The sequence below is a fragment of the Pelophylax lessonae genome (genome assembly GCF_965119305.1).
Source record: "Pelophylax lessonae genome assembly, chromosome: 3".
NCBI lineage: Eukaryota > Metazoa > Chordata > Amphibia > Anura > Ranidae > Pelophylax > Pelophylax lessonae.
In genome coordinates, this window is record NC_138770.1 from 31,817,967 (window position 1) to 31,838,822 (window position 20,856).

Sequence of the window (20,856 nt, forward strand, 5' to 3'; positions counted from 1 at the left end):
ACTCACTCTGGTGACAGCACCCTCAGCCTTGTATTCTCCCACCTATGCACTCCATGCATCCTCTCCAACAATCCTCTCCCTCCCTCTAAACACCACTAGGGATGGGCATTAGAGTTGCTTTTTCCAACCGTTGGAAAATGCAACTCTGATGTGGGGAGACACATGAACAGGAATGGCAGAACTGCATGGAATGAATGAACGTCCTGCAATGATCAAGATGGGACCCACTTATCTGTGAGGATTCTTTGGAACCCAGCTCATCAGTCACAGAGTGGATCCCACATACCCACTTGGAATCCTATCCACCCTCTAAACATTGATTTGTGATTCTAAGGTGGAAAGAAAGGGTGAGTGCTACATCTAGTGGACACTTCAGGTACAGGCACCTGTGTTCCACTATACTCACCTCTATTTAATTTCACCCATCACGGACACCAGTTCCAGCACAGTTTCGTGTAGAGGGGAATCTGCCCCCTTTTTTCACCATATTATTCTTTTTCACCATATTGTTTTCTCACCATAATTTATTTATATTGTCACTGGTTTCTCATTTATACCACCACTTAAGGTTATTAGATCCTGGTGCACATTTCAGAGATATATATTTTTCTGCACTTCACAATAAATGATTCATTTTACACTTTGTGGTATCAGTTTTTATACCTTTTTATATCCTTTTATAGCACTTTAGGCACTTCTCAAGGCTTACATATTTTAGCCCAAATCCTGTCTCTGCCATTTTGTACATTGCACCTTCATTTCATCTGGCACTAATTTACTATTTATTGATTCACATTTTATATGGTTTTAATAAGATCACCTTGTAGGATCTTGGTTATTACATATATCAAGTACAGTCAATAGGTTGTTAAGAAGCGGGAAGCTGGCCGCTGCGTCCTTAACAACGAATGAGTCATGAGCTGTCAGTGGGCTTCCCCGCTGACAGCAGAATGTAAAAAAAATAATTGCCGGCAAGAAAAAAAAAAATCGGGGAAAAGTGGACGTGGAGTCCCCCAAAATCCATACTAGGCTCCTGACATGAATTTTAAGGGGAAATCCATGCCAAAATTTTAAAAACAAAGGGCACGAGGTCCCCCCAAAATCTATACCTGACCCTTATCCAAGCATGCAGCCTGGCAGGCCAGGAAAGAGGGGGACAAGCGAGTGCCCCCCTTAATCATACCAGGCCACATGCCCTCAACATGGGGGGTGTGCCCCCAAAGCACCTTGTCCTTATGTTGATGGGGACAAGGGCCTCTTCCCCACAACCTTGGCCTGTGGTTATGGGGGTCTGGCAGCAGGGGGCTTATCAGAACCAAGGAGCCCCCTTTAACAAGGGGGCCCCCAGATCCCGCCCCCTATGTGAATGAATGTAGATCCATCGTCATTCACAACGCCCACTTCACCTCTGGACCCCCCCCAAAAAAAAAAAACACTCCACCCTCAAGGAATGGCAGTCTGACAGTTCTTAAAAAGGTAAGGAGCAGGGCCACCTGGTGACATCATCTGGTGGCCTGCCCCCTTGTGATGTAACTGACTGGTACATGCTGGATCGGTGACATCATAAGGGGCAAACTGTCACCCAGTGGAGCAGGCATTCGACAGTCTTCCTCGTGGGCGGAGGTTTTTTTTTTCTTTTTTTGGGTCGGCGTTGCAGCGGTCGTTGTGATTGATGATGGATCTACATCAGGGGACATTGTTTATTTTTTTTTAATAAAGGAACTGTAAAAAAAACTGCCTCATGTCTTTATTTTTTACACATTTTTTGGTAAATGAGGGCCAGGATCTGGGGGCCCTTTTTTCAAGGGGGCTTCCAGATTCTGATAAGCCCCCTGCAGACCCCCCTGCCCCAAAGCACCCCCCCATGTTGAGGGCATGTGGCCTGGTATGGTTTGAGGGGCATTTGCTTGTCCTCCCCCCTGTCCTGGCCTGCTAGGCTGTGTGCTTGGATAAGGGTCTGGTGTGGATTTTGGGGGTAAGATACGCCATTTTTAAAAAAAAACTGGTGTGGGGTTTCCCCTCAAAATCCATACCAGACCCTTATCCATGCATGCAGCCTTTTTTGGGCCTGGTATGGATGGGGCCTGATATAGACGGTGGGGACCCCACACCATTTTTTTTTTGCCAACAATTATTTCTTTTACATTCAGCTGTCCTGAATTTATAAATGTTAGTTTTGCTGCAGCAGGTTCTATACACGGTACAGATGCGCCACTTTATAGGCAGACTAAGGTGACCACCCAGGCACTATATTTAAAGGAATTTTCTCTTTTGTTCATTTTAAGCATTAATTAAAATCACTGATCTATTAAAAATGATATTTTGTAAAAAAAAAATTGCAAACATGAAAAAATAATATTAAAAAAAGAAAAACACCAAAACTGACGATGTTCAAGCTAAACTTATGCCTGGCCCCAACCATTTGCCCGTTCCTACTCCCTGGTTATCTCTCGCCTCGACTACTGCAACTCCCTCCTCATTGGCTTACCTTTACATAGGCTCCTCCCTCCTTCAGTCCCTCATGAATGCTCCTGCCAGACTTCTGCACCTTACAAACCGCTCAGCATCTGCTACCCCTCTCTGCCAATCCCTCTATTGGCTGCCACTTACCCAACAAATTCAATTCACAATACTAACGGTAACTTACAAAGCCACCCACAACTCGGTCCCAGCTACACCACTAACCTGGTCTCAATATGCCAACCAAATCATCTTTGATCCTCCCAATATCTTCTGCTTTCTAGTTCCCTTGTCACCACCTCCAGGACTCCTCCCGAGTCTCTCCTATCCTGTGGAACTCCCTACCCCAATCTGTCTGACTATCTCTTACTCTATCCACCTTTAGGTGTTCCTTGAAAACTCATCTCTTTAGAGAAGCCTATTCTGCCCCCACCTAACAACTACTTTTATTTTCTCCATCAGCCCATCCCCCACAGTCATTACCTTTTGTATCACTTGACCCTCCCTCCTAGATTGTAAGCTCTAAAGAGCAGGACCCTCCGATTCCGCCTGTATTGAATTTTATTATAATTGTACTGTTTGTCCTAACATTGTAGAGCCTGTGCAAACTGTTGGCGCTTTATAAATCCTGTATAATAATAATAATATATGACTGCCTAGTCCAGCCTCTCTCAGCCAGGGTTCCTCCAAAGGTTCCTAGGGGCTCCTTGTCACTTCCTTGGGCTGTATATGGAATTGTCACCTACCAGCCGTTTCTGGATAAAGAAGTTTGTCATCATTGCACGACACACACAATTTTTTTCATTCAATATATTTTTTATTCTAATTCTAATTTTAACAAGAGTGCAAAAAAAAAAAAAAAAAAAATGAATATATTGGAAAGAAAGAAATCCAATTGGTCAGGAAAATGACTTGTCTGGAATGTGGAGGCGGAGTCAGTAATAATTTGTGTACTAATTTGTGTATTATTATAACAAAGTATTGTAGAAAAGATCACACCATAGAAAATGGGGGAAAGGAGAAAATAAACCCGGATATGAAGGTGACATTTGTGTACGAAGAACACCTTAACAATTACCACCATTTTATTCTCCAGGGCCTCTGCTTTCAGAAAATATATGTTTGGGTTTTTTTTCTAATCTTCAGGACCAAAATCTGCATTTTACCATGTGTGCAAAAATAATGCAAAAAAAACTGCTCTGGCAGTGAAAGGGTTAATGAGAGCTTGATGGGTTCACTGTACTGGGGTCACATTAGAGCTCCCCCTAGCTGCAGCCTGGTAATAACATTGCTAGGAGGTCTATTAATTTATCTGCTCCATACTTCCCATCTTTATATAAACGTCTCCTGACATTTAGGGGTAAATATTGGAACATTTACATAGCAATTCTCTCAGTGACAACGCATGTACATTCCTTCTGTGTGATTGGGAAACAATGAATGTTATAAGGGGATTTGCTGAGCTGGTTGAATATTTTCCATTGATTTAAAATGGAAAATGTTGCATTTGGACACTAGATGGTGCTAATTGCTATGATACTGAGCACCATCTAAAGGCCAAATGTGGTAGTTTTTAGTTGTATATCAATGGTTGGTTTAATCCTCTGTTTTATCTATGACCTTCATTTTCTTCTGTACTCATAAATGCATGAGTATGATCTCAGGTATTTGTATGAATCCCCCCTGACATAGTAAACTAAGGGGTCTATGTAAAAAACATGTTGGGTGAATGTGACAAGCATGTGTCCAGCTGTATTTCAATAAACACAGTGATTTCCGATAATCATCAGCTCCAACTAGTGGCCATAAATAGGTATTAGTTCCAAAATACCTCAGTCAGGAAAAATAGTTCAGTACCGCATTATGGCCACTAGATGGACCCAATGTTCAGAGGAAATCACTGAATGAAATAAAATAAGACCAACATGGATGAATGAATGCTTGTCATATTTGTTCATCTATTTTATAAAAACTAAACATGTAAGTGAAGAGGTAACTATTGAGCCAATAACTTCAAACCACACATAATATCTCCCTTCAAAGGGAAAACAGAAATTATTTACAGAAAATCAAACAGTATAAATATTTTCCTACCAATAACCTCCACCCAGACAAGATATGTAGAAATATAAAGACAAGCGGTGTTACCTCTCGTGCCGCACTCCGCCAAGCCACTCAAACCCACACAGGAGCAAAGGAAAGAAGTTCTCACCTAGTTTATCTCCGAGTTCTCCTTCCCTCCTGTTGGGGGATGGGAGAAGGATGGACTGAAGACAGAGAGACACGCTTCGGGGTCACCACTGGTAAGTAAAGCCTTGAAATGAAGGACATCAACTTCAGAATTTGTCTTGTCTGTGTAAAGTTTACTGATAAAGATATATGGGATCTCACAGTTTCTAGCTCTGTAACCCGCTATATCATTATCAGTAACTGTCACACAGACAAGCAAGACATTCTGAAGGTGATTCCTTAATTTCACGGCTCTACTTACCACTCTACACCCCAAAATTTACTCAGCCAATAAAAAGCAAACACGGTACAACACTTCATCCATGTCTTTGGTGATCTCTGATCTCCTTATCAACTGTTTCTTACATGATGAAGATCAGCGATGGAGTATATCTGAGGTGTATATCAGGGTGTGCTTCTTCCCCACATGTCCACCAACATTCATATAGAAGACATTTCCCGCACTCAAGGCACTATTACACCTCGAGGGTTGTGTGGGATCTCTGATGTACAGGAAGACAGGACTTCAGGGACAATTCCCTCACTCAGGACAGGAATACGGCTTCTCCCCTGTGTGATATCTATGATGTGTGTTAAGACTTGACTTGTTTGAAAAACATTTCCCGCACCCAGGACAGGAATATGGCTTCTGCCCTGTGTGAGATATTTTATGTTTGGAATGATGGGAATTCTGTGAAAAACATTTTCCGCACTCAGGTCAAGAAAGTGGCTTCTCCCCCGCGTGAGTTCTCTGATGTGTGTAAAGATTGGACTTCTGTGAAAAACATTTCCCACACTCAGGACAGGAATACGGCTTCTCCCCCGTGTGAGACCTCTGATGCATGTTAAGATTAGTCTTCTGTGAAAAACATTTCCCGCACTCAGGACAGGAAAACGGCTTCTCCCCTGTGTGAGATCTCTGATGTGTGTTAAGATGGGATCTCACTGAAAAACATTTCCTGCAGTCAGGACAGGAAAATGGCTTCTCCCCCTTGTGAGATCTCTGATGTTTGTAAAGATTGGACTTCACTGAAAAACATTTCCCACACTCAGGACAGGAATGTGGCTTCTCTCCCGTGTGGGATCTCTGATGTGTGTGAAGATGAGACTTCCGTGAAAAACATTTTCTGCACTCAGGACAGGAATACGGCTTCTCCCCCGTGTGAGATCTCTGATGTATGTAAAGATCATACTTCTGTGAAAAAGATTTCCCGCACTCAGAACAGGAAAATGGCTTCTCCCCTGTGTGAGATCTTTTATGCACATTAAGACCATATTTAGAACGGAAACATTTCCCGCACTCAGGACAGGAATATGGCTTCTCTACCATGCAAGATCTTTTATGCTCATTAAGACGGGATTTAATACAGAAACAATTCTCAAACTCAGTACAGGAAAACCTCTTATCTGTTGTAAGGACGGCACCGTCCCTCACAGTCTGAGGTTCCTCAGGATAAGAGGAATATGATGGTCCGGCACTGTCCCTCACAGTCTGAGGTTCCTCAGAATAAGAGGAATACGATGGTCCGGCACTGTCCCTCACAGTCTGAGGTTCCTCAGGATAAGAGGAATACGATGGTCCATCTACACTGTGTGGTGTCAGATGGACATTTGAGGTAGCCGGGTTTTCTCCTGGACTATACTGTGTGATGTCCTCATCTTCTACTTTACAGTCTGGAGACAAAGTGAGACAATCCTCTGAGGTTTTCCTCATCTCCCGTCCATCTACTAAAATAGAAATACAAAGATTATTACTAGACATCAGCAGATTGGTTCCCCTAAACCAGGACTCCACACCACATCAGGCAGCTTTGTCTCTGAGGATCTAACAATTTCCCCCTCAAGGTAACTAGTAAATGGTAGAGGGTGACTAGGTATCCCAGGAGCCACACATCAAGTCAGGACATGCTGTATGATAGTAAATGGCAGTCTCAGTCTAGACCTACGCCAGGTCATGCCTTGATGTGCGGGACACCTACTCACTATCAACCATTGCCTGCGACTAGTAAATGGGTCCTTTGATCTCCTACCAGTTCATTTCTTTATTCATGGACCTTAGTCAGAGAGTGAGGAAACAACGAGAACTGTCTTTTATAGGAGTGACAGTGATGAGGGGATTATAGGACGAGTGCCCCCCCCCCCTCTATCACTCATTGCCATCTTCCCAACACAAGAAGTCCTGTACTTCCTTATTTAGTCCATGATTTAGTATTGAATAACAGCAGGGCTGAGCCCCACCAGAGGTCAGAGAGTGAGGATGGGGGGGGGGGGGGAACAACCAAGATGAAGACTGGATTGATCCTGAAGACCTCCATCATTGGGTTATTGACCCCTCCCTTATTATCACTTTCTGTTTAAGTGTCCAAAGTTTGAGGATGTTATTACATTATTATCAGCATGTAAAAGTCTGTCCTTCAATCAAATCTTCAGATATAAAATGTCCAGCTGGTAGGAAATGGGTGTAACAAAAGAGAATCCATATTATGTGTATATATAGCAGTGGATAGAGGGGAGAGAGCAGAAATCAGGACTATGTAATGTACAACATAGAGTATATAGTGCAGGGGTCAGTATATAGTATAGGGTTCAAGAGTATGTAAAGAACAACATAGAGTATATAGTGCAGGGGTCAGGAGTATGTAATGAACAACATAGAGTATATAGTGCAGGGGTCAGGAGTATGTAATGAACAACATAGAGTATATAGTGCAGGGGTCAGGGGTATGTACTGTACAACATAGAGTATATAGTGCAGGGGTCAGGAGTATGTAATGTACAACATAGAGTATATAGTGCAGGGGTCAGGAGTATGTAATGTACAACATAGAGTATATAGTGCAGGGGTCAGGAGTATGTAATGTGTAATATGAATGTACGACATGCATGATGTCCAAAAGGCAGGATAACTCCTCCAAAAGCCAGGGGCAGGCATTTCACCCCAGGGCTGAATCCATGGCATAAATACCGGGACCAAAAAAGGATATTGGGTGGCAGTCACTTTTGTCTTTTTAAAGTGTTAATGCAGAATGGTTCCGGAGGTGAGGGTTGGGGGGGGATGGGGGTCTCAGATGCCATGGCAGATCACTTACAGACTCTGCAGATCAATGTCTACTCTCACAGTGTCAGAACCTATAAGCCGACTGAGCAACACTGTAAGCACATTCCCAAATTTCAGTGCATCCTCCAAGTGAGTCCCCAGGCCCTCCTTAGAGACCGGTCTTCTTCATGGATCTCTCCAGCAAGGGGCCTCCCCTGGGTCTCCTCCTTGGCACAGCTTCCTCCAGACCAGGCAGGACAGCTTCACAACCACTTCAGCACATGTTAGGCCCCAAAACAGGCTAATGGACCAAACAGCAGAGCTCCATCCAGCAGCCCCTCCCTACACCTCATCCCAGGGGAAGAGAGCGAGCACATGGCCTGTCCCAAATATTTATTTACTCCCCCAGCATGCACCAGTGACATAAACCTCCTACTGGATTGGCTGAAGGAAATATAAATATTCTTAATGTAAGACATTAAACCCAAAGAAAATATTTATTATATTGCAGATTATCGATTTTTAGATGTAATGTTAGTTTTCCTTTTAGGATTTCTTATATGTTCATCTGGTGATCTGGCCAGTAAATCTGTTCAATAAAAGCTCCAACTCTAAAGCAGAATGTATCAGTTACTGGGATGGGGCAGACCATTTACCACTGACAGGGGTGCTTACAATGATCAGCTTTTATTTATTCTTGTAAAACTTTTATCCCAAAGGAAAACGGTAACTGATTATAAAGTGTGAGATGGAGTTTGGCTTCAATTTGTTACGGTTTTTAAATCTGATAATATATCTAACAACCCCCCCCCCCCCCAGACTGATAACGCTGCTGTCTTCAGAGTGGGGGCGCTCTAATACAGAAGGTGTGACCAGGTGAAAACAGAGGGGAAAAAGTCTTTAAAAGAAAAGTAATGCAGCCACCACATCTAATGATTGGTAAGCTGCAATGTGTGACATTTTTGGGTTTATTATAATTTTAGTTTGGTTGGTGAAATGTCATACTATGTCCAGTGATAGCGGTGACATCTACTGGCCACAGTGAGAAATCACAACTCAGCTTAAAGAGGAAGTAAACCCTCCTCAGGAAGTTGTACCTATAGGTAAGCCTATGATAAGGCTTACCTATAGGTACTGTAAATATCTCCTAAACATGCACCGTTTAGGAGATATTTACCTTTAATGCAGCCAGTGACGTCACTGGCGCATGCGCTCTGAAGGAACGGCAGATCGTGCCGTTCCTTCAGAGCCCCGTGACGTCACCGCGGCTCCGGCCAATCAGATGGCCGGATGCCGCGATCCCGGAAGACGGGCGACTATACATGTCGCCCGTCATACAGGTAAGCGGACGGCACGGTGGGGGCTCGTTCTAAGGTAAGTATTTCATAATGAGCTAGTATGCGATGCATACTAGCTCATTATGGGTTTCTCTTTCAGGATGTAAAGAAGAGAAAAACATTTTTTCTCGGTGTACAACCTCTTTAAGCTTAGGGAAAAACCGGGCGAAAAACTGAACAATCAGTCTGAGCTAAGTACAGCCCAGCCAAAAACGAACATGACATAGTAGTCCCTATTTAAGACAAGCTGTAGATTCAGATCCCCGTCCCCTTTTTTCTGACTGCTCAGACAAACTATCTAAATTCTGGGCTTTGTAAAGAGAGGATGCAGATAAAGGGGTACAACTTATGTAGGAGGATTTGTTTCATCTCTGTGTATCACATGAGGACAGTCACTTCACTGGGTATATGGAGGGTTTACACCCACTCTAAATGTTTACATGAGACAAGTTGCAGAGGTCCCACACCGCTGCCCCCCATCTCCTGAGACTGCACTCAGTGACTTGGGTGTGAGACTATACAGACATATCCCTCCACCCAGCACAGCCAGCAAATAACAGAGCAAGTAACCCCGGGAGAATTGTTCTGTCAGAGATCTTACTAGACCCAAGGAAGTGGCAGAAGACCCAAAGCACATACCCCAGGTGTCCAAGTCTAGTAACGTCTATGGTGAAAATTAACATTTTGCTGCCAGCTGAACCCCAGAATCTCCATAAATCCAGTCTAGAGACATAAATTGTGTCTGCAGCACAGAGAAGGAAGATTATCCGAGAGAAATACAGGAATACAGGACGGGGAACACAGCTCAGGAAAGTGACCAGGGGATTACAGGCTGATATCACCCAGTCCCCGCCCTACTCTGGACCAATCAGTGAGCAGTATGGGTGGAGGAATGTATTTAGTGTTAATGACCCACCTGTGCTGATCTCTGTAGGAGTTTCCTCCTCTATAAATGTCCCCGTTAGACCTCACATTAAACCAAAGCACGATAGACAGATTCACAATCAAACTGAACCAACTACAGGCCTAGATATAATAAATATATCATCTTATGTTCTTACTAAAAATGAAAAGGAAGTTCTTTCCTTAGGTCTTACTTTCTGCCCAATTCAGGAGATGAATCTCTTTGAAATTGTCAAAGATCTAAACCTTTTTGGAAGGAAATTAACTTACAAATATTTATTTGATGAGGAAAGAAAAAAGAGGAAACAGGACCACATATTAAAAGAACAGTGGAAGGATTTCAAATTAAGGGACTTCAGGGCTCTCAAAGACCTCATGGATCTCCTTGAGGAAAATGAGACCGCTGAATTGTCCTCACAAGCAAGTGGAACAGAACTCCCCAATATAAGAACATCTAATGACAACACAATAGAGACACCTACCCTAAGAGGAAAAGATTTGCCAACCCACAAAGTGAAAAAGAAATCAGATAAATTCCCCTCTCTACAGACGAACCCCAACATTGCAGCATTCATAACGCAGGTGACAAAACAAATTGAGGCTATTCAGATACCAAAAAATAGTAAAAACAACCTTACCCAACAGCAAAAACAAGCCCTGTTGTCTCTGAGTACCAACGACAAAATCGTGGTGAAACCTGCCGACAAAGGCGGCAATATTGTCGTAATGGATGTGGAACAGTACAGAGACATGTGCTTGAATATTCTAAATAACAGGGAATGGTATAGGCTGATAGAATCAGAAATGGTAAATACACTACAAAAAGACTTTGCTCAGTTACTTTTTAGAGCACAATTTGGAGGCCTTATAGATAAAGATACATACCAGGCGATATATGTTAAAAATCCCAAAGTTCCAACTTTTTATGCGTTACCGAAAACGCATAAAAATTTAAGATCACCCCCGGGTAGACCGATAATATCAGGAATAGGATCATACACAGAGCCAACTAGTCAGTATATAGACCTAATTCTTAGAGAACATGTTACATCCCTGCCATCATATATAAAAGATACTCCAGACCTTCTCAAACGTTTAGAAGGCCTAGTGGTACCACCGGGCACGATTTTGGTGGCCGTTGATATCGAGGCCTTATATAGTAGCATACCGCATACTAGGGGTCTGTCTGTGATAGAGGAATTTTTGTATGAACGTCCCCTCAAACAGAGGGGCTATATTGATTTTATTCTGGAGGCCTTGGCCTTTATTTTGACAGGGAACGCCTTCGTCTTTGATCGCTCCCACTACCTCCAGGTGCAGGGGGTGGCGATGGGGACCTCCTGTGCCCCATCGTATGCCAACCTGTACCTGGGGGGGTGGGAGCGAACCCTTTTCTCAGACGAAGGCCTAGCCCAATTTTTTCCGCATGTCCTCCTCTGGCTCCGCTACATAGATGACGTGTTCATGTTGTGGTCGGGGCCGGAGGAGGACCTGCGGAAATTCCTCAAATCTTTAAACAATAACCAATTCAACTTGACATTTACCAATCAATGGAGTCAAAAATCTATTCCCTTTCTTGACATCACAATATCCATCACAGAAACAGGAAAAGTAGAGACAACTCTGTATTGTAAACCAACAGCTGGAAACACTGTGCTTCATGCACATAGCTTCCATCCAAAATCACTGGTACAAAGTATACCGTACTCGCAGTACCTGCGACTTCGACGAATATGCTCAAATGATGAGCAGTTCCGTCTGGAAGAAAACAAACTTAGAAACAGGTTGCGAGCAAGGGGATATACAACCACAACATTACGAAAAGCGTATAACAGGGCATTCCAAAAAACGAGAGAGGAAACTCTCTTTTACAAAAAAGATAAAAATCAAGAGGGAAGGGTACGTATTATCACTCCATATCATCGTCAACATCACTTAGTTCGCAATATCCTACAGCAACATTGGTACCTGCTCAAAAATGATAGCATTTTAAGTAAATATGTGAACGATTATCCAGAGATTACCTTTAAAAAAGTTAAGTCAATCAGGGATAGAGTCATCAGAAGTCACTTTGATGATAAAAGAGAGAAACCAGTCGAGGATATACCAGGTACATGGCGTTGTGGGAATTGCAAATTTTGCGAATGGATCTACGAAAACCAATCATTATACCTACCCAATGGACAACTTCATTCTATAAAACACTATGTTGACTGTCAAACAATAGGCATAGTATATATTATGTTCTGCGATTGTGGCGCATATTATATAGGAAAAACAAAACAAAATTTCTGGCGCCGTATCAAGGACCATATAGGATATGGAAAAAATAATCTTTTGTCTACACCCATTGGAAGACATCTGGGGGTGTATCATAAAAACAATACAAAAGTAGTGAAATTCGCAGCCCTAGAACGTATATTGGAAAACCCGAGAGGGGGGGAATTCGATAAAATTATATTACAGCGCGAAGCACGTTGGATTTATTTGTTAAAAGCTACAACAAGTCCAGGGCTAAATGAGGCACTAATTTTCAAACCTTTTCTTTGAGGGGCTTCTCTGGAAGGGCCCCCCTGAGGAATCAAAAACCCCCCCCCTCATACGTGAAATAATTCTCCTTCATAGATAGAATAAAATAAGGACCAAAAAAACAACTTTTTCTAGAATGATTTTGGTGTGATAAGAGACATAATAATTATGATGTTATCTGATTTCTTTTATTTCCCTTTTTCTCCTTTCCTCTCATTGTTATATTATACAATGTATTTGTAGCAATAACATTCTCCTTGACTTCCTGTAAAGAGTCCTAGATATAAGCCATATTCACAATATAAAAATACCTTCTAAAAAAAAAAAAAAAAAATTTAATTTAAATGTTGATATATGATGTATAAGTAAGTTATAACTAAAAGTATTATATATGCCTCAGATAAACAAATATGAAATGTTCTCTTATAGAGTGGATATATAGATTATAATATGCAATAAAAATGCAAATGACATAATGTTAATTTGACCCCTCTCTTTTATGCAGAAGCCGTTGTTATAGTGGTCACAGTGATCTCATTTGCATTCAGAGCCAACAAGGACCTATCTGCGTTTAGTGACAGGGCGGCGATGACCCACCCTCCTAGGAGGTTGTTGGTGAGCGCACGTCACTTCCGCGGATCATTCCTGGCTTCATTGACGCTTCCGGCGGGTGCCTTTTCCGCCGAGCGTCATGACCGGATGTAAACAAAGGACGCACTTCCGGTTGCGTCCTAAGGTAAGAGATGAAGGCGGGAAAATGACGCACTTCCGGTGCGCGGAGAGCAACAAACAAACACCAGATCACAATTCACTAGGTAATGATCAGGTATATATATACGACATGCACACACATCTAGGACATGGCGGGACACGAGCAGGCTGATGGAGGCTTTTGGCGCAGTAAGTTTTGTGAGCTTTTTAAAACCATCTACCCCAATTTTGGCAATATAGTCAAACTAATTTAGACATGCTTTTCTATTTAAATCGTCTTAGGTCGCCCCCTTTTGAACCAGATGACTATACCTTCTCTATCTCTGGGAACTATATTCACAAGTAATTTCAGCTGTAATATTCATAATACCATTGCTTTACACTGGAGTATACTCTACTATGTAAGTAACAAATATCTATATGTATATATGTATATACGAATATATACATTTACATAGAGGATTTAAATCGAGATATATACCCCCTTTTTGTGAATATAATCCACTATTATCTGATTACATCCTAGCGGATACACTACAAGACTGGGGGGGAATTTTTCCATCTAACGTTACAAGACACCTATATCTACTGCTATGAGGGGACTGGGTCCCAATATGGTCTAATATTAGACAGAAGGATACAAAGGTAAAATGAATTAATTTGGAGATGTAATTATATGTATAGAATCCTGTGGTTTTATATTTTTATGTTTTTGTCTCTCCACTTCTATTGAATGGATGAGACGGAGATATGGGGATATAAATAAATATATACACTACTTCTTTTATTAGACCTTCATGTGATACAGCCAATAGCAGCCTCCATATCATAACTCTGATCCCGACCTGAATCCTTGATAGATTCCAGTGTGGGAATTGAGGTAAATATAACACAAATCATTACTAATATTTGAGGATACGGAGATACCCTTTTGAGATTTATATGTTTTCCCTTTGCCCCATATATATAGGTGGCCCATTCCATCAGTTTTTGGGCTTTCGCTCTCCCTCTTCGCTTCCCGCTTATTTTTCACTACTCTATGATCAATATGATATACTGATACTGATAACCACGGATTACACGGTTTTCTGCATTTTGAGAGGTGTGTTGTTTTGACTAACAATTTGATAAAAAGATAAGGAATAAAATGTAACATAAAATGCTTTGTACTAATTGCATGTTTCTGTTTCTACTAAAAGAGATAAATTATATTTGCGTCTGAGGTCCAGAAGAAGCTAAGGCGAAACGCGTCGACCTCTTCAGACCACTATCCTAATACTCACAAAGTGTAACTACTACAATATCTGTATATCTAATATTTTGACCTATAGATACGATGAATGTTCTTATTTCAAAAAATATGTATGTCATTGTATAATTTTGTTTCTTGAATTTTTTGTTCTTTTAAAAAACTTTGGTTAAATAAAAGAATATATGTTTTTTATACCTATGGTAGTCTTTTGCCCACTTAATATGTGCCTTTAAAGTCCACTAAATCTCTATCTCCCTGAGCAAACTTGTTTTGTATCATGGAGTTCCTTTTTTTTGTATTTAGTGTTAATGACCCACCTGTGCTGATCTCTGTAGGAGTGTCCTCCTCTATAAATGTCCCCGTTATTCCATCCTCCTCCATAGACTGCTGATCATCCCTCACATACGTCTCTTCTTCTTCTGCTTTAACCTCAAATTCTATATCGATTGGATCTCCACTCTAAATCAAGAAAATTAAAGAATATCATCTGTAAGATATAAGCTTTATTATCGTGACATCACATAAAAATCCACACATTGTCTCCATGAGTCTGTGTTTTATAATCTCTGTCTCACCGACCTTGTAACAGTGGGGGATGGTGTGACCTTCCTGTGTGGAATGCCGGGAATACAGAGGACGGGGACATCTCTCTGGTGGGTTCCTGGTATTAGGTGGCTTCATCATATCCTTGTGTCCTTCTGAAAACTCCTCCATCACTCCATACTCCTCATCCTCCTCTTTATACTCTTCTTTAACATCAATATTATCATCCCCGGGGATTCCACTCTGAATATATAATACAACATTCATTGTAACAAACATGCTGTGTATAAATTAGAACTACCAATCATTGTCAATCACCTACCTGATGATGGTGAGGGATGGTGTGACCTTCCTGTGTGGAATCCCGGGAATACAGAGGACGGGGACATCTCTCTGGTGGGTTTCTGTAGCTGGATGACTCCTCCATGGTGTTCTGGTACAGATCTTTGTGTTCTTTGAGAAACTCTGACTCCTCCATCACCCCATCCTCACCATCCTCCTCTTTTATCTCTTCTTTAACTCCAACTTTAGAATCTCTCAGGTTTCCACTCTGAATATATAATAAAAATGACATCAATGGTAACAATGCAGATAATGTACAGATCCTAATGATACTATCAGTGATTGTTCCTCATCTACCTGATGATGGTGAGGGATGGTGTGACCTTCCTGTGTGGAATCCCGGGAATACAGAGGACGGGGACATCTCTCTGGTGGGTTCCCATTACTGGATCCATCTGTAGGAAACACACACACTGACTGAATACATTGTTTCTATGTGTTTATCAGATGATGGGGGGTCTAGGTGGAGCCTCCGTACTGCTCTCTCCTTTACAATAAAGTCTCCTCTTACCCGGTGATGTGAGGGGCGGCTGATTCTCCATCATGACGTCCTTGTAGAGATCCTTGTGTCCTTCTAAATACTCCCACTCCTCCATGGAGAAATAGACAGTGACATCCTGACACCTTATAGGAACCTGACACACACAATGATACAGTCACCATCCAGACACATCCCTTGTCTGTTACTGGATAATGTCCCAGAATTCCCAGCACCGCTCACCTCTCCTCCGTGATCTCTCTGGTGACTTTTAGAATCTTCTTTGTATTTCTCTATTCTATCAGGGAGGGAGGTGGAGGCAATGTGATGGTCATATGATCACCAGACTTCACAGGAGGAAAACTCTAGATCTGAACACAAATAGTAAAATCAAATGAAATTCCCAGAATCCTCCTCACCTCACCATTCAGGTTTCCATTTCATTAAAGCCCCACCTCAGACTGAGGTATAATTTACCCACACAGGACCCCCACACTACGCAGAGTAAAAGCTTGTTGCAGGCATTCTGACATCATTACATACAATGCAGGACCAACAGTCCCACTTTGCTAGTGAGGATGCCAAGGATCCGCCCACATCCTAAGAGCATGAGAAAAAAAAAGCCAGATGGAGGGACATTGGGGGGAGGAGCTGTGAGGTCAGTGTGATGTCATAGGACATATAGACTCTGGATGGAGGGACATTTAGATGGGGAGATTTGAGGGGTCCTCTATATGAGGATCCTGTGCTAACCAAATCATTGTTCCCGGGTGCCTCCCACTTCTCCTAAAATGAAGAGTGAACTTTGACCTTTACCATACAGAAATCTGTCAGGATTCTGTGAAAGTAAGCTGTCATGTGATCAGGTGACGTGCGGAGGAACGGAGTGTAAATAGCAGACAATTTCATCCAGAGCTACTAATGGTGGGGATGGATTTTGCTGCATGCTGGTGCCAACTTTCCACCCCCCAGGGTCACTGCAGGTGTGGAGAAAAGCTGTGTAAGAGGATATGGAGGAGAGATGAGGAGGAGATCCAGGAATCAGGATAAAGGTCAGGACAAGCAACAGATGAGCGCATCCAAGAGATGAAGCCGGGGTCACTACACAGAAAATCAATCCAAGGAAACAACAGGCAGGACGAGGAATAGCAAGAAGGAGCTCAGAGACAAATGAGAATATTGCTCAGCCAATGGGAGATTATCTCAGCATGTCTTACATAATGAAGGAGATGAGGAGGAGGGGAGGAAGTCACTTAAGGCAGTGGTCCTCAACCCTGGCCTACAGGGCCCACTAACAGGCCAGATTTGCAAGTTAACTGAAATACATCCCAGGGGATATCATTTGCTGCTCAGTGATTGCAGTACTCTAGTCTGCATCTCCCCAGGGTAATACCTAAAATCTGGCCTGTTAGTGGGCCCTGTAGGCCAGGGTTGAGGACCATTGACTTAAGGTGACCATAGATACATGGAAATTCAGCTGGTTCAGCAGGGATCGGTCACATTTCCATCCATGTGTGGTCACTGCCGGATAAAAGACACTCCATCAGCGGCTGCAGCCAATAGCTTCATCACGGATCTCTGTATTCTGAGAGCGGAGGAGCGCCCCCATTGTCAGAATACAATAGTGCAGCGGGGAGGATTCCCCCATCCCCCTCCAATGTGTGATGGGGGAATCGCTTCAGTTTTTTCACTTATCTCGCTGGCTGAATGATAAAACTGAACCATGTATGGCTAGCTTTGAAAGCAAGATATATTAATCATCAACTGATCCCCCTGAAGGGGTTAATCTATGCATTACCTCCTCTGCCGCCAATTCCTGCATTGTCTTCTCTCTACGTCCTACCAAATGGAATGTCCTGTCTGTAGCTGACATCACTTCCTGTCTGTATTCCATAGAGACTTCCTGTCTGTATTCCATAGAGACTTCCTGTCTGTATTCCATAGAGACTTCCTGTCTGGGTAGAAGTGAGATCACCACCTTGTGGAGCTCAGAGGAACTGCAGCCCTGAGAACCGTCTGGTAGTGTGAACACGGCCTTGTGCTGTGTGTGTATGGACTGTATATCCTTCCCCTTTCTCTCCTCCCTGAGTGTGTATGAAGAGGCGGAGCTCCTGCTGGAACAGCGGTCGGAGGAGGAAGCCGAGTCTAGGAGGGAGACTGACAGAAAGCGCAGCAGACTTGCAGGAGTGAGCGAGGAGGATCCAGTTCCTTTGCCATCGGAGGTGAGGAGAGTGTGAAGGATGTTTGTGACTCTGGTAGCTGAAAAGCTGGGAGTCATATTGCTCTGGTGAGTGGGGAAGCACTACTAAGGGGGCGCCCTCACCATCACGTGTGTAAGAGGTGGAAGAAGGTGTGGCTACACTACAGCTGGCACAGTTTGGAGCACGGAGAACTTTCACACCTTATCAACTTTTCATTCATTTGTGGACTTTTTTTTAGCAATATAAATTCATTGAAGTAGGTGCAAAGTGGAAGCAGTGGACTTGCAGATAACACTATATTGAGCACACAATATTGTATGATTACATGAATTTGCACAGATTTTTACGTTATTTATCATAGGAGCAAATATTATAAAGTTAAATAAATAGGTACAAAGTGGAAGCAGTGGATCTGCAGGGGACAGCATCTTGAGCACAAAGCACTTTATGTTGTATATGAATTTTCACATGGATCAGTTTCCTTAGATAATTGATAAACACCATAAGATGAATGAAGTAGGCGTAAAGTGGAAGCAGTAGATCTGCAGAGAATATTATTTTGAGCCCCTAGCACTTTATATATGAATGTATCCACATATTTTAGTGTATTTGTGATAATTTATGTGCACACACAATAGGACAGCGCTGTGACACATAATGCTCTTCTAGTTGATAAAGGGAATACTTACCTTTGTTACAGCAGCAGTCCGGTAGAAGTTATTTTTGTAGGTATTTGATTTGTTACACATAGCGCTGGTTTTTTCCAGTTTATATTGGTGACATAATTGCCCAAATCTGGGGATCAGGAGCCATTTCCACCCTTTTTTCTCGGCTGGGGTTCTTTGTATCCATAAACCGGATGTTCTACATGACTAAATCTGCAATCAATTTTACTGCAAAATCAAAGGGGCCAAAATGTCTCCCCTCGAGCAGTAATATATTTCTATCCCCCTTGGTGGGAGTGGAGATGACCCATCTATAAGGATATACAGTACATACACACACAGCACAATGCCATGTTCACACTACGAGACGTTTCTCAGGGCAGCAGTTCCTCTGATCTCCACAAAGTGGTGATCTCACTTCTACCCAGACAGGAAGTCTCTATGGAATACAGACAGGAAGTGATGTCAGGAACAGACAGGAAGTTCCGAGTGAGAGGTGAGTCAGGAGGAAGCAGAGAGAAGACATTGGTGGATGAGGCAGCAGAGGAGGTAATAAGATCTTATTTTCTATTTCCACCCAGTAACCCCCCCCCCCCCCCCCGTTATGCCCGTCCTCTTCCTCCATAGTCACTGTGATGTCTTTTATCTCCAGCAGATGATGATACACACGTATATAGTGTGGAAACCCCTTCAGGAGGATCAATTGATGATTAATATATCTTCCAAAGCTGGCCATACATGGTTCAGTTTTATCGTTCAGCCAGCGGGATGAGAGACTAAAACTGATTCCCCCATCCACACATTGGAGGGGGATGGGGGAATCCTCCCCGCTGCACTATTGTATTCTGACAATGGGGGGGTACTCCTCCGCTCTCAGAATACACAGAAAAAGAAAAAAGGTAGAGACAGGGAAGCAAAAGAATACAAGACAACAATCAGAGAAATAATGAAACCAAAAACCCAATAACCCACCCAGGTAAGGAAGGGTCCAACCACTTGCCACCAAAAAAATCTGAGAATGGTAATATCCCCGAAAAGTGGGGAACATCAATCTGCCACTGAGAGTAAAACATAAACTCATCAGCGGCAGATGAAGGCGCATTGTATCCACTTCAAAAAAGGAGGAAGAACCCCCCCCCCCCCCCGGTGGGACTTTAAAGGTCTTAAAGTGAAAGTGTTGAGAAGTAATTATATACTATAAAGGTGAAGGAAATTTATATAAAAAAGGTTTTTATTTAAAAAAACAATCAAATGACAATAGAGAAAGAATACATGTTACAAAAAAGGAGAATACGGGTGACTGGCTAGCCCTAAAAATGACATCATCATATGGTTACAGTAGGAACTGAGAGTAAATATGTAGTTATACACTCATGTGACTATATAACCACTATACATAGGGTGTATAGTCACATGAGCGTATAACTACATATTTACTCTCAGTTCCTACTGTAACTATATGATGATGTCGTTTTAGGGCTAGCCACCCGTATTCTCCTTTTTTTTTTTTGTAATATGTATTCTTTCTCTATTGTCATTTGATTGTTTTTGAAATAAATACCTTTTTTATATAAATTTCCTTCACCTATATAGTATATAATTACTTCTCAACACTTTCACTTTAAGACCTTTAAAGTCCCACCGGGGGGGTTCTTCCTCCATTTTTGCTTTATATTAGGGATGTTGGTCTTGTCCCAAGTCTTCATATCTTCTCAGCCAGCCCCATTTCATCATTGTATCCACTTCGGTCCACCCGCCTAGAGATATAATAGATAACTTTAAATAAACCGAGCACCATTCCTTATAACATGGAGGGAATAGGGCCTGAACAATTGTCGCCAAGCTGCTCCTTAACCCTTTTCAAGCAACCGGACAGCAAAGGTTTCTTTGTTACCCGCCTGGAGCATCAAAGGAGCAACTGAACAGGGTCAGTCATAATATTCCGTAGAGTAATGTATCCAGTGAGTATAGTGGGTCTTAGAGTTCGCCCCATCAAAGGGGAGAACCCTAGGAGCCACTATGGATAACATCCCAGCTGTATCTTAATAACAAATATGCCAAAGTATAACTAAGGGAAGAAAAACCTTAAAAACTTCAAGAAAAATTAGACTTTAAACTCATCAAACATTGGGGAATATAAATTCCAGGCCCCTCTTCCCACTCCCCCCA

General features: G+C 42.3%; 3 protein-coding genes and 1 pseudogene across 4 annotated transcripts in view; 1 reads left to right on the forward strand and 3 right to left on the reverse strand.

Annotated features, from left to right (window-relative positions):
• Positions 1-3,239, reverse strand: part of LOC309550273 — a 38,919-nt pseudogene extending 35,680 nt beyond the window's left edge. The window contains exon 1 of the transcript in view: positions 3,207-3,239. The product of the transcript in view is annotated as an uncharacterized misc_RNA (transcript). The remainder of the gene's footprint in view (positions 1-3,206) is intronic.
• The window catches only part of LOC309550733 (uncharacterized protein), a 65,384-nt gene that overhangs the window by 10,930 nt on the left and 33,598 nt on the right, over positions 1-20,856 (reverse strand). The window lies entirely within an intron of this gene.
• LOC309550274 (uncharacterized protein) overlaps positions 5,231-20,856 on the reverse strand; it is a gene marked incomplete at both ends in the record, with an annotated part of 1,476,097 nt that continues 1,460,471 nt past the window's right edge. The window contains 2 exon segments of the mRNA XM_082250681.1: positions 5,231-5,407; positions 5,411-6,012. Coding sequence (XP_082106807.1) covers positions 5,231-5,407; positions 5,411-6,012 — 779 coding nt within the window.
• Positions 13,356-20,856, forward strand: part of LOC309549905 (uncharacterized protein) — a gene marked incomplete at both ends in the record, with an annotated part of 228,719 nt that continues 221,218 nt past the window's right edge. The window contains one exon of the mRNA XM_082250395.1: positions 13,356-13,395. Coding sequence (XP_082106521.1) covers positions 13,356-13,395 — 40 coding nt within the window. The remainder of the gene's footprint in view (positions 13,396-20,856) is intronic.